The 14,908-nt window shown below is 41.7% G+C and overlaps 1 protein-coding gene across 1 annotated transcript; it reads left to right on the plus strand.

The window, feature by feature from the left end:
• Positions 1-6,283: 6,283 nt before the first annotated feature.
• On the plus strand, positions 6,284-14,654 carry mtnr1c (melatonin receptor 1C). Its single transcript, XM_041048105.1, has 2 exons — positions 6,284-6,479; positions 13,750-14,654. Exons 1-2 carry the CDS (start codon positions 6,284-6,286, stop codon positions 14,613-14,615), a joined length of 1,062 nt encoding a protein of 353 aa, XP_040904039.1. The 3' UTR covers positions 14,616-14,654.
• Positions 14,655-14,908: the final 254 nt, after the last annotated feature.

Consider the following 14,908-nt stretch of genomic DNA (forward strand, 5'->3'; position numbering starts at 1 on the left):
GGGGATCCCTGGAGGTAACACGTTTGGCAGCCTTTAAAGAACTTTCCTGGGAACTTTTTCCTCTAAAGCTTATTTTTGTGAAACCTTTAGAGAACCTTCCCATAATGTCCTCTGAAGGTTCTCTACAGGTTATTTAGAAAATTATCGTAGGGGAACGTTAACTACGTTTTACAGATCCTTCAGGCAACGTTTGGGAAATTTCCCTGGACCTTTTTGCTGTGAGCTGCATTTTCATATTCAGTTGGTAACATACATACATGAATTATTGAACACAGTGAAATATCACACAAACTGTGTCCTTTGCACTCTATGTTATTATTTATGGACTGAAACTAAGACTAGAAACTAGACTAACCCTAACCCTGGTGTTCAGACATGCACTGTCCTGTGCACAGAGAAATCCTGGAGACGTGCTCAGCTTCAATCCCTATATAACTTTTTTTTTGATGATGGAGTGAGTGTGTGATTTGTTCGAGCAGTGTGAAAGCATGTGACAGAGGGGGTCTGACTGATGTACGCAGGAATGCCAAGACAGTTAGCGTCCCTGTACATCTACAGGACGCCCTGAGGAGAAAACGCTCATAAAAAGTGAACTACACGTAGAAACTCAGGCAGTGAGGTTGTAACAGCATATTGCAATTACTGTTCTTGGACTTTTAGGGGCCTCTGTTGTAATCATGTCAGAGAGTGAGGGCTCAGAAAGGGACAACTCGAGTACACAGGAATAAGAGGCAAAAAGCTGGTCTTCAACCCAAACAGGGTCAGTACACAGAAAGGCAGTCCCAAATCAGGCAGAGGTATCAAAATCATAAGGCAAAGGAAAAACTGCAAGGAGGGTCAAAACACACAGGGAGTAACACAAGGAACAAACGCTGGAATGCTTGACTATACAGACAAAGACAATCTGGAAGAGAACAAAGGGGAGACCAAGACTTAAATAAACTAGGAGGCGGGGAAACATTTAGACACAGGTGCAACACATTAGGGGCGGGACAGGTAATCACAGAGGCGGGAAACAAAGGAGGACAGGAAGTGAATCTTCAAAAAAGACAATGGGGTTGGTAATTTCAAAGTAAAACAGGAAACTAACTAAACTGGTCTCAAGGAACACACAGACAAACAGGACCTGACTCAGGAGCTGGATGTGACAAAGGTGAGATGAGGTCGTTTTTGTCACACAAGTTGAGTTTTGTAACCATTTATCACATTGCCACAGTATTTGTATGAACTGAAAGATCACAGAGTGACACTGATTCACATTGAGAGGCAGGTACCCACATTTTCCTCTATGTAAAAGCAATTAAACCATGTGTTGGCACAGCGTCAGGTTAACGACAGAAATCAAACATTTTATGGCAACGTTCAACATCCTCAAATGGTAAAATGACCCAACCACTGCTTATGTCTTTAAGGAGCTTCGATGTAAGCAAATTTACGATCCATTAAACCACGGATTTGAAGAAAACTCGTGCAGATGACAAGTGAATTGAAACACGGAGTTTCTCATCACAATCACATTTTATTTATCCTTTTCAGGCGCCTATATTCTACCCCTGCAGAGACGCCCTTGTGATCTTGCAATAAGGAAGCATCAGGCTTAGCAAAGTGCTGCTGCTACAGGATATTGAATTTCCTCTTCCATCAGCAGGGGCCTTTTTTTTTATTTTTTTCCTGATACAGATTTCCATCTCTTTTCTGTAAAAATGAAAGAGACTGCTGTATATTATAATGCATGCTGACATTTTGTGCTGAAACACATTTCAGACCACAAATGAAAGTATGCTCTGATTTATTTATTTTTTTAAAAACTTTATAATGATGAGTTCATGCTTTGACCAGACTTGCTGCAGACATTTCCATGCTTCATGGTACTGTATTGAGATATACACACAAAACTGTATTTGTGTGATATTTACAAAAACAGTCAGTGCTTACTTTTTAGAAATACAACACAGCATGCATTCATTAAAATGGGTTCTGCCGTCAGACCCACGCACATGGTCGATGTGGCGGCTGCATCTTCCTGTCACATACTTCGCACAGATGGACTGTTAGAAAATAAAGACACTAGTCTTATTAAAGTCTAAATGTGAAAACAAATGCCTCATTATTTCATATCTTACCTCACTGCCAGCAGAAAAACTGGATCCACTCACTAAAACAGTGCAAAAAACAAAAAGAAAGTCTGTCCTGTTTATCTACTGTGTTTTGCTAAATCAAAAAATGTCAGACATGTAGAGATAAATGGTCTCCACATAACACCTCAGTGGGAGGAGGGGAAGTCTTGGGCTTTTCATAAGGCTGAAAAGTTTCACAGCTACATATTTATATATTCATACTTTTCCTGAGAGAGCTCCTCCTCGTACTGTAGTTAAGTTATGAAAAAAATGTTTAAGCTATACAGTGTCACCTTCCCTCCCTGGGGCAAGGGTGTCAAACTGAACGACAGTTTGGTAGTTTGTCAGGTAAATTTTCCAATTCATGATTTAAAATGGTTAAAATGGGCAGAAATCTGGTTAGAGATGTGTTATGGAGGATGGAGGCTGCTTTCTGTGTGTCTGGAACAAGTCTATTAAAGACAGGTGGTGTAACCAGTAGAAACAGTTCACTTGTAGAGATTTGCACCATGATATGGATTTCCATGTGTGGGGAGGGACAGTAAGGGGAAGATTGAAATCACTGACAACGCCACCTGGGGACTTGCACCCCAGGAAATTCCTAGCATAAATACTTAGTGAAAGTACAAGGCACACAGGTACATTACTGAGGCAGAGACATGAGTTGAAAGATTTATAAATTTATTTAATAATCACAAAAAAAAAAAACAAGCAAAGACTGGAACTGATGGAAACTGCTGAAAAAGAAAGAAAAAAGGTGAAAAGAACACTGGCAACTGAATGAAATAGTTAAAATGTACTTTATTATAATATATATACTAAAAAGGAGGAAGGCCTCGACATTCAATTTGAAAGAACAACATATTTAAGATTTTAAAATTCAAGTTAAAACACTAGGCAGAGGCCGCATGCAGAGAGGCAGACTACACAAAAGGAGTGCTACCACTACTCACCCTTGGTGCAACAAATCAAACTCACGGCAACCTCACAGCAAATGGTGCAGTCTACAGTGTCCCTGTGTATTAACTCACATGCAGTTCAGTGAAGTTCAAATGAACAATAATAATCAAGCAAAAAAATATGATGTAACCCAATAAACAATAATAATCAGCAAAGCAAAAATACAAAGTAACCCAGCTGGCCAGAAGCAAATTCAAACAAAAGAAATCAAAGAAAGATGACTAAAGGAACAGAAAACTAAACTCAAGGCAAAAATCAAAACAAAAGGTCAAACTAAATCTACCAGCCACAACTAAATGTAAAAGACAAATCTAAACAAGTAGACAAAGGTTAAACTAAGGTCCAACAAAGGCAAATTAAGGGACAAACTATATCTAAAAAGAGCAAGGGGCAAAACAAGGGAGAAAACAAGGCCAAACTAAGAGCAAACTTAGGTCTAAAAAGAGCAAGGGGCAAACTAAGAGGCGAACTAAGGGGCAAAACAGCAATAGTGCAGATAAACCTAAAAGTGGGGGAAACACCATTAACCAAGTTTACACTGCTTATTTAAAAGGTATTAAAAAAAGAACAGTCGTAGGCTAACTCACCACAGGATGTTAAAAACTAGGATCAAAACCCCTCACAAGCAACGCAGCACCTGGACAGCCACAGCAGGGACAGAGCAGGAAGCAAAAAGAGACACAAAAGGTCGCAGGTGTCTTATATAACTTGATCCTGATTAGGAGGAGTTAGGAGGGACTAGCTCAAGGCTGCACTCAGCAGCTCCACCTAGAGTAGGGGAGGATTCCCCACCACACATGTATGGAGGTATACGGGGTATGTTATGTCACATCATTACATCTGTGCACTATGAGCTGTTTCTGATGATTCCAATTCAGTTCAAAGACTCGTATTCACCGACCATGTAGTTCATTCACTTTTTTTTTTTTTTTTTTTGGAGTGCATCACTGTTCATATGTGATTGAGTTTACAGCCTTTTCACATGCTTTTAATGAAGCTTTACATCTAATCAACAGGGCTTTTCAGTCACCAGTAGGTGAAGCTCCACTGCTAAAAGTTACTGATTCGATTGATGATAATGGTGATTCAGTTTAGTCGGTTCACTTTGAAGATTTGGTTTCCAAGATCTGTACTGAGGGTGGCGCAGTTAAACCACTTGGATAAAGCTGATGAACGATCCTGGCAATGGTCCATTTTTTCAGATGGCTGCACTGACTGACAGAAAACACTGCCTGTTTGATAATGAAATGCATCCACACTGGCAAATTTCGGAATATTAGTTTCAACACCATCCACACTAAAACACCAAAGCGATAGGAAAGTCTTATCTCCATGGCCCCCCCTGTGGCTGTGGGTCACAGGTGCCATGTGTTCAGGAGTGGCACAGACGCAGACAGGTTACTCTGCTCAGTCTCAGCTGAAAATTAAGCTTATCGTTGGATAAATACAAACACACTGGTCAGGGAAAAACAGGGCTTTTAGAAAACAATGACACATCCTGCTCAGATACGATCAGGGGGGTTTTTGGCAGTTAAGTTAGGAAACCAACTTTTCAAGAGAGTATGGAACATTTTTCCCATGAAATCAAAACATGAGTACTACTACAGAATTTTATCCAACAGCTGAATTATAACGGCTCTAATATTAATTTAATAAATCCCATAAAATAAGTCAACAAATAAGCGCAAAATCAGTTTCACCATCAGTTCTTGATGATTGCCACATGATACTGAACACTAGTATACTCAGTGTGATGTACTAAACACACCTCAGCTTTCTAATGATGCATAGTCTACCACCTTTTTTAAAAGTGGTTTAATTAACTTAAAATCTGTACTGTAATTACAACAAAAGCTAATATGTTTATTATGTTTTGGTTGGGATGCTCTGCAGCCCTTTTCTGTGCGGGTCAGTGGTGACCATCAACACATACGTGCAACCATGGCAAACTAAACAAAGTGAAAGCTGTTATGAAAACAGAATATCTTTTTAGATTATAGTCTAAAAGATTACACATAAGAGTCAAAACACTGAGAGTTTAGTTGACCCTCACCATGAAATCACTACAACGTGATCACAGCAACCTAATGAAAACATGCTCACATACAATTGGAGTAACATTGGATGTCAAGAACATGTCTTCAGTGTGAGACTACCAAACTCCCCTGACAGCATTTCATTACTCACAGCTCCAACTGGCTAGAAATGATGGATTCCTTTAGTTTAACTTCTTCAGGGGGTTTTATGGTTTCTGAAGTGTTGCTTGACAAAACCGTGACCTCCAGATGACACCACTAATGCAGAATTTATAATATTATCTTCTCTGTTGTAAAACATTAACCGTTTGTTCTTGTGTGTGTGTGTGTGTGTGTGTGTGTGTGTGTGTGTGTTTCGCTGTTTGCAAGGGTCTCTGCTGGACACGTGAAGGCGCCATTTCTATGCACATGAGAAGTCAGTTGAGTTCAGTTGAAAAAAAAAAAAAAAGGTTAATGGCTGCTGTTGTAAACCTTCAAATGAATATAATGTACACTATCCGTGCCACGGCTCTCCACAGCTCCACATTCAGCCGGATGTCAGGGCTTGTTATTTAATGAGTGTGGTGCAGAGAAGCGGATCTGAGCGCAAAACATTTAGACTATTGTTTTTAAACAGCTCAAAATCTGAAATGTGACCGATTTTTTTTTTTAAAACAATCTCTTCAGTCGACTTGCACGCAGACATAGATGAACAGAAGTACTGTGTTTTTATTAAAGGCAACTCGGGGCTCTCCGTGGCCCCCCGTGTATCAGCTTCGCATCCTCGCATTTCCATTACGCACAGGAGAGCGCTCACATGCCTTCTGGACGAGCTCTCCTGGCAGAATGGAGCAGCGCGCAGGAAGAGCCTTGGTGACTCATGAGGACCACACAGAGGACGGCGGTGAAACACGAGCTCCTGGCCTTTTTATCACGTTAGAAATGAACTTCTTCAATTCCCCTCTGCATGCGTAAAGTGCATTAGTATTCTAATAATCATGTTACGGCTCGCGTCCAGCTGCCACTGCTCCACAGGCGGAGGAGCGTGGTTTCGACCCTGAAGAAGTTCCAGGACTCCCTCCAGAAAAGTGCTTTTGCATTTATTAGGTCTATGAATATTGTTTTGTTTTATTGTTTTTTTTAAGTGAACACTGGAGGATTCCCAGCAAAGCCGCTGCACCCTGAGGGGAGATGGATTTAGAGGTGAAGGACGTGAACGCCTCGAACTGTTTGTCCCGTAATGAGAGCGACCGCGGACTAAGCGCTTCTTCCGGTGGAGTGTCCACTGCGCTGGCCAGCGTGCTGATCTTCACCATCGTGGTAGACATCCTGGGCAATGTCCTAGTCATCCTGTCCGTGTACAGAAACAAAAAGCTCAGGAATGCAGGTGAGAGATAAAGGAAAGATGAAGTGCTGATTTTGAAATAGACCCGCAGAGATTTGTTTGTTTTATGGCGATGTAAATAAATGATGGAGGAAAAGGGAGGAAAAAAAAAAAAGCTTTAATGGTAAAGATATGTGAAATGTGCCTATGTTAGAAATAAGCAGACACACAAAATCTGCAAAAGTTATTATTATTGTTACTATTTCATCTGATCAAAATTATTGTGAGAGTTTGTTTGTATTTCAGAAAAAAATCAGGCAACATCTGGCTCTTTTATTCCTTCACATCTGGACAAATATTTGTTTCACTGACCTGCAGTGACCTATTTGGGATGCCCTCCTTTCCTCTCGTCATTCATAGCTAAAATTATGTAATATAAAGTGTGGTGTGTGACCCCTGCGTTTAGCAGTCAGGCTGTTATCTGAAGTGAGCCTCCAGTCTCGCTGAGATGGAGTTTCCACAGCCTTGCCTGTCTGCCTGTCATATCTCTTCATAAATAACGACACCCTCACACGCTCTTCCCTCCACCTGGCTTTATCCTTGGTTTCTCCATCTGAGATTAATCACATCCCTCCTTACAGGAGGGACCTGTAGTGTGCCGTGAGCGGCCAAGGTGAGAGAAGCTGTTGTGTAGCTTCTGTGTCCCTTTGTGCAGATTTTAAGTCAAAAACAACCTCATATTTTGTTGTGTTGCATTTGATGTGTCAGGAAAAGCAGAGTGATGGTGTAGAAGATATGTATTATGGTCACTTTAGTGCCATTTTTCTTTCTTGGCAAATATACCATCATCATTCAGTTGCCCCCCCTTTGTTTTTTTAGACTGTGGCTGTTTCAAATGGCCACTAAGTCAGTTTTTGTATTTTCCAGTTATTTGCCCTGTTTTGGAAATTAGTCCATGAATTGTTTCCTACATAAAAGCTGGTGGGATACTGTAATATCATTTTTCTTTTGGCTAAATGAAGGTCAATAATAAAATAATTAGATCAAAAAAGCTAGATCACAAAGATGTGCACCACAATATACAGAGGAGAACATTCCTGTCTGTATCCGGGTGTTATTTTTCCCATCATAATCTAGTAGCTGCTAATGTAAAGTAGCTAACTTTTACCTACCATATGAGTTTATGACAAACACGGAATAAATTTGGATCTTTTTAGTTGCTGGTGATAGAAACTTACAAATGAAAATTTATAAAAATGACCTGCTGTTTGGATGGAGACGTTCTAATGTGCGTGTTAGTGTCTATCGTGAAAACGCTTCCACTGATAGATTAATGTGAGCTTGTGTAACTTTTCAAAGAAGAAACATCACAGTTTTCCTTTTACAACCGTTAAGACGAAATCGTTAAAAAAAAAGCCCCTTTGCTCTGTGTTTTGTAGCTACAGCTTTATTTGTGCACCAGGGGCTTTTCCTGGCTGCTTTTAGAAAATGTCAGTAAACTATAAAAACGGAATCGATTCAGTAAACGTTTAGCTCTTCTCTACTTGTGTTTCCGTTTCGTATGTCAAACATAAACCTTTACCAACACTAAAACAAGTAGCCAACACACTGTGGAGCAAAGTTGCACAGTCTAGCTTTAAGGTTCAAAACACCTTTTTTATTCAGCGATGTTTGAGTGAGCTGCACCAAATTACGGCTGTTGTTTTCTCACGGTCCCTAAACCAATACAAATGCAAATGCTTCATACTCAGCTGCTCTAGCTTTAAAAGTAAAGTCAGGAAAACCCTCTGCTGAGGCAAAAGACTAAACTCAGTGATCACAACATGATGATAATGAGAACATGCGGAATTAGGTGGCGGGATTAGGTCAGTGAGTGTTTGGCATAATGAGCTTTTAATTACAATTTCAAATGGATTACATAACACATCCACTGTGCTCTCATGTACACCGGCCACAGGCAGTTCAGCGAGAAGTTTAGGAGCCCGAAGAATAATTTGATTATCTGTTTTGGAAAGAATTACATAGTCGACTGGTCTCAAACAAGAGGCTGGGGTAAATGGCCTGTTCAAAAGTCTTCCTCATGCTGGTGTACTATGGACACTGCACTGATTGCAGACCTTGTGTTGCTGCTCTCCTGCTCTAATTGGACTGACTGGCAGGTCCAATCGCATGAGAGTCCTCACCAGTGTTGTGGCGTCCTGTCGATCAGTAGAAACCTTCAACTCCACTGGAAACTTTGAGCCTCCCCCTTCAAATCTCATGCTATCATTTTTTTTTTTTTCCAAGGGTGTCCTTAAGTGACTGAAATTGTTACCGCTGTTAGCCTATCAACAATCTCCTCTCTGTTCTTAACAAGCTATTTATAGGTTTGGCTCACTTTGCATGAATGTTTAATTGTACAGGGTTTCCAGAAGGACAGCATGGACACAGCTGAAGAACAGCTGCAGAAAGTCTGTGTGCCATAAAAATCAGTTTCTGTGATAGATGGGCGTTTGGTGAAGCGGTGATAGGTGTAGTGTAATACAACAACATCGTCTGGGCCTATAAAAGGTATGATTTATGACTTACAGTAGGTAAAGACCACACTGAGACATATCTTTTTGTTGAATCTGGTGTGTCAGACCAAAAAGAAAAGCATCCCATCTCCTCTCTCCATTACACACTATTCTGACTGCTGGTTTGCTTCCCCACACAGCAGCAACAGCAGGACCTTTCCGCTCTGCTTCACTTCAACGCACCCGCCTTTCACGCTGCCTCGTATATCCCTCTGCTATCCACCACTCAATCCCTGTACCTTAAAAAAAAACCAAACAAACAAAAAAAACACATGCATGTGTATATATTTCGAATTTGCTGGTGCATCTGTGTGACAAATACATTTGTGCGTCCAAATACCTTCATATGTTTTTGGGGAGAATTGGGGGAACCATGTGTTCCATTTTCAGAGGTTTGCAGGTTCTCTCAAGTGTGCAAATGTAATAGGATCTATCCAGTGAATCTTCAAAGGGTAGAGCATGGCACTATAGGACTGCCAATGGGGTGTTAACACTAGACTTTCCCACTGGGGTTAACCATACTAAAAATACACTCGCAAAATGCACTCATGAGAGAAAGCGGGAGGAGGGGTGGAGGAGGGGGGGTACGGAGAAAGAAAAGGATGAAGGGGAACAGATGGAGGAAAGAATGAAATATGTGTGTGTGTGTGTGTGCAGCTTGCACCTCCATGTCAGAAGCTGTGGGTTGTGGGGTGTGTGTAATATTGAGGATGGGCTTGAATTTTGTTAAATCATGCATTGCATCCGGTTACTCTACAGTCATGAATAAAACCTAAAAACTGGAGAGTCCAGAGGGGGGGTTTGGGGGTTGGGGGGGGGGTTAATTGAGTCAGTGGACTTGAGTGAGTCAAACCAGAGGCCAATTTAAATTGACAGCACAGATCCACGGGGAATATCACTTAGCACAGTACATTAAACATGTCTCCTTTTTCTCACAACGAAATAGTGGATGACATTTAGCTTTCTCAAGTGTGGAGGTAGGATCAGATCAGATTAGGATTATCTGACTATACCACACCTGGATAAGGTAATCTCATGTTTACATTACGTTCAATCTTTCCATGTACTATAGGAGGCCACTTTTATTAAAGTTTGCATCATTCACCATCATTCTCCTGTGCTGAGTGCCCTTAACAAGTGAAACGCTGCTCACCAGCCACCGCTTGTGTTCTGATGGTCTGATTTCTCTCAGGGCCAGTGAGTCTTATTTTCCCCCACATTTAGGGGTCTGATTGGTAGATGGTCTTTGATGATGACGCTGATATTTTTGGCCCAGGCTCATAGCAGGCTGCATCACCAAAAGGCAAGCTTGAGTCAGTTTAATGTTAAACTTCTTAGGAAAAAAAAAAAAAAATTCTCTGGCCCCTTGAACATGAGTTCATGAAGTAGTCACTACTAATTCATCAGCACTAATGCCCTTGCCAAAAGGTTATTCTTGCTTATTTATGATAACATGACTGACTGAGTTGAATGTAATCTAATTTGGGATATGCACTTGTAGTAATAAGCCCGCACGCTGCTGACGTTCAGCCGGATTCAAGCGATGCCAGCCCTCCTACATATTTTTATGAATTCATCTTCCCTTCAAAGGTGTATAAATATAGCCGGGTGAATCAAAGCGTAGTGTATCACGTTTCCAGTATGAGTGGTGGGATACAGATGGTGGGTTTGACAGAGGAACATAAGCCCTTGAGATTCACACGCGCACGCAGCAATGCAAGTTGTCAGATTGAAAATCGACTCGGCTGCCAGGCTTTTGTTTTGTCTTTTGGTTTGTTTATCTCTTGCTCTCGCAACTTCATTATGTACCTATTCCTGCTCCACCATGACTCCCCTTTTATTTCCAACATTGTTGTTTTTACTATTCACAAACTATTCAGCTGAAATGAAACGCCGTGCCATAAATGCATACAGAGTCTATTTTTAATACATATGCGGGTTTATATTATTATATGGCAGTTTCGGTCTAACGTGTTTTTGAATATGCTGCTGCCTGGTGTGTGCTGGATGATTCTGGTGACAAATATCTCATTTCGCTCACAAAGAGCCGAATATTTCTCAGCTGGATGGGTTTTGATTTATGTTTTCATCTGCCAAAAAAATGTTGTATGTGACAGACAAAGAGGGGGAGACGTGCAGGAGGAATTCTCTGGGTGGTCGCTCAACTCTCATGAGGACACTTTAAAGAAAGAAGCGGTTGCTTTGATGCAGCCTTTCTCTTGGTTGACAGTTTTGCCAGAGAATAGTATAAGATCAGATAATTACAGAGACAGTGGTGTCACAGAAGTTAAAGACTGCATGTCAGCTGTCCCTGATGGCCTGTGACCAATCGGCATCCAGGTTATACTCAGGTTGTTCAGCTCAGACTCAATAATAATAGCTCTATTCTGATATCCATGCGTGAGAGTATCTTTGTTGGTCTGCTGATTCAGACTGAAACAATAATCCTTCTGAGTGCTGTGAGTTTGGGTGTGATGAGCGTCAGACCGGCCAACTTGGTTAATTGGAGAGGTAATGGTTTGTCCAGTGTTTTAATAATGAATGCCAGCAAAACAAAGACTGTCATCTGGCCGCTTCACAGCAATCCTCTCAGCAGTGTTTTAGCACTTACCTCATCCTCTTGATGATAAGGGGGAGAGAGGGTTCAGCCAGAGAAAGCTGTAAGGCTGGAGCATGCCCCGTCCAGCCAGAGCACACGATAACACCGAGCCGCATGATGTCAGCGAGGAATCAGACCTCTGCACAATGACAAATGCACGCAGCGAGTACTGTGAGCATCACAAATACAATCTGACAGATTTGCCCACTGAGCTGACTCGAGGATGGAGAGCAAATGCATTTATGCTTTTTCATCTCAGCAGGCTTGAGAGATGGCGCGTGCTGTTTGAGTGAATACCTGTGCCAGGTCTGATTTAAAAAAAAAAAAAAAAAAAAAAAACCACACATCTTCTTAACCGAGAAAAACGTCAGAAAAGTCCCCCGAGTTAAGACGGTAGGAAGAAAACAACACATAGTTTTTGTATTGTTTCATAACGTTGTGTGCTCTTTGTTATTTTCTTCACCGCACTGGATGAATCAAGTTAGGCAAGCAGATTAAAATTAGACTGGTTGCTAAACAACATACTGTAGCTGTGTTGTCCCCGGGGTGCGGGGATTATAACGAGACTTTGAACGCTGAGGATTGATGGCCAACATGTGTTTTAAATCCACTCCCATCATATCTGCCAATCAACGCTGTTGTTTCAGATGTTGTCTGAGTGAGAGCCTTACGCCTTCACATTTCAACCTCAGGAGGTTTGTTTAGGTTATATTCACTCTGGAAACACCCCAACGTCTTACACAAAACGTTGTTAAAATGAGGCGCATTATGTATGTAATCCTTTACCGATGATTTACGAAAAAAATTATCTTTATATTTATATTCTAACCAGTGATGTAATGGCACAAGAGAAACTGGCTATAAGATGACAGGCAGTGGATAATTATGACAAAAAAAGATTTTTGTTATGTAGCTTTAATTAGTTTGATACTACTCACAATTATGTTGTGTTTAAAAAGCTGGGTAAACTTAAATGGCAGCAAACTCTGGGCTAATTTACTCCTGAACATCCACTCAAAACATACATGAAGCTAATTCCTCTTCTGCGAAACAACCACTGCAACTGCATTATGGCTCCAGTGTATGTCCTTGTTATCTATCTTCTTATCTGGCGCAGCATTAGAATTCGATTTATTGTTTTATTCTCCCCCACCCAGAACAGCTGCACTGTAACAATATCAGACGTCATTTTCAATGATTCATTTCTTCTGAGGAGATCCAGTGTCACACCACCATCAGCTTAGACCTCAGGAGGACAGGAACTTGTTTGGATGTTATCAGACACTAAAACTACCCATGTCCTGTTTTTTTTTTTTTTTCAATTCTATTTTATTTATTTTTTTCTTTTCCATGTGCTTAAACTCTGTATTCAGCGCTGCGTTGCCAGGGGCAAAGAAAGATTTAAAACAAGAGCCACTTGATTGAACATTTTTGCGATGAACTGGCCAAAAAATAAATAAATAAATAAAAAGCACAGTTCTAACAATTATCTTCTTGTTTCCTTGACAAAATATGATGGCATATGGAAGGAAACACATTTTTCGATTGTCGAGCTTTTAAACAAGACTAAGGATAAAGCTGCACCCCAATAAGTTGTACTTATGGGATTCCATCCAATACTTGTCAAAATATTTCACTCAAAGCTATAAACCTCATGTGGTGCTAAAGGAAAAGTCAGAGGATAGCCAGAATCAGTTTGATTCATCCTCTGAGCATCATGGGTGCTTCTAGCCAAATAAATATAATATTTCAGTCTGGGCCAAAGTGATGGATTGACAGACCAATGGACCATCGTTGTCATCCACAGAGCCACTAGTATGGCTAAAAATGTTACTGGTGTTAAAAGCAGGTACAGTGAGAACTAAAGAGGTTGTGACACGGAGAGATGTGATGGTAAAATGTTCGCCTGGATCCAGATTAGTGCAGTGGAGGGTACATGCTAAAAGCCTCATCAAAATGAGCCCAATGAAGGGGGCAGAGGGCACAATGAAGCTGCTCTTTTCTGATGGAAGTCACAGTCATACCTCCAGTGACCCAGTTTATTTTGAGGAATTTAACCCGGAGCGGAGAGTGAAAAAGGAGTGCTGTGTGCTTTAATTATACACCAGTCTAGGTCCCTTTTCTTGTGTGTGTGTGTGTGTGTGTGTGTGTTGTCTAAAAACCTCTTCTGTTCCCCCAGGCAACATCTTCGTGGTGAGTTTGTCCGTAGCAGACCTGGTGGTGGCATTGTACCCCTACCCTCTGGTCCTGACGGCCATCTTCCACAATGACTGGACCATGGGTGACCTGCACTGCCAGGCCAGCGGCTTCATCATGGGCCTCAGCGTCATCGGCTCCATCTTCAACATCACAGCGATCGCCATCAACCGCTACTGCTACATCTGCCACAGCCTCCACTACGACCGTCTGTACAGCCTGAGGAACACCTGCTGCTACCTGGGCCTCACCTGGCTGCTCACTGCCCTCGCCACCGTGCCCAACTTCTTCGTCGGGTCGCTGCAGTACGATCCCCGCATCTACTCCTGCACCTTCGCCCAGACGGTCAGCTCGTACTACACCATCTCTGTGGTGATTATTCACTTCCTGATCCCGCTGCTGGTGGTGTCTTACTGCTACATGAGAATATGGGTGCTGGTGATTCAAGTGAAACATCGCGTTAAACCGGAGCAGAGGACTAAACTGAAACCGAGCGATGTGAGGAACTTCCTAACTATGTTTATGGTGTTTGTGTTGTTTGCAGTATGCTGGGCTCCGCTTAACCTCATAGGCCTGGCCGTGGCTATAAATCCTGTGAAAGTTGCACCAAACATACCCGAGTGGCTCTTTGTCACAAGCTATTTTATGGCGTACTTCAACAGCTGCCTCAACGCCATCATATATGGACTTCTAAACCAAAACTTCCGCAAAGAGTACAAGACCATCCTCCTCGCTCTCTGCGTCCCACGTTTGCTCCTCATGGAGACGTCCAGGTGTGCCACAGAGGGACTGAAGAGTAAGCCCTCGCCGGCTGCAACAAACAATAATGTAGCAGAGATAAATGTATAAACAACTGTTTCACTGGTGAGCTTAAGATGTTTTTCTGGAGCCTCGATGTGGATGTGTGCCATATTAATCCACCAAGTGCCTTTTCTCAAGATGCGTATCATGTAAAGAGATAACCATGTTTGGAGAGGACACTGCTGCCGCCGTTTTTCTTTCAGCCATGTCGTACACTACTATTCCCTCATGTTGAGAGGAAAACCATTAAATGCATCACTGGTACATTGTGCTCCTTTGTGACAGCGCCCCTGCACTTAATTTAAACATAGACCAACTAACTGGTCTGCAAGCAAGAAAAA

This window comes from Toxotes jaculatrix, chromosome 10, assembly GCF_017976425.1.
Source record: "Toxotes jaculatrix isolate fToxJac2 chromosome 10, fToxJac2.pri, whole genome shotgun sequence".
Taxonomy (NCBI): Eukaryota; Metazoa; Chordata; class Actinopteri; family Toxotidae; genus Toxotes; species Toxotes jaculatrix.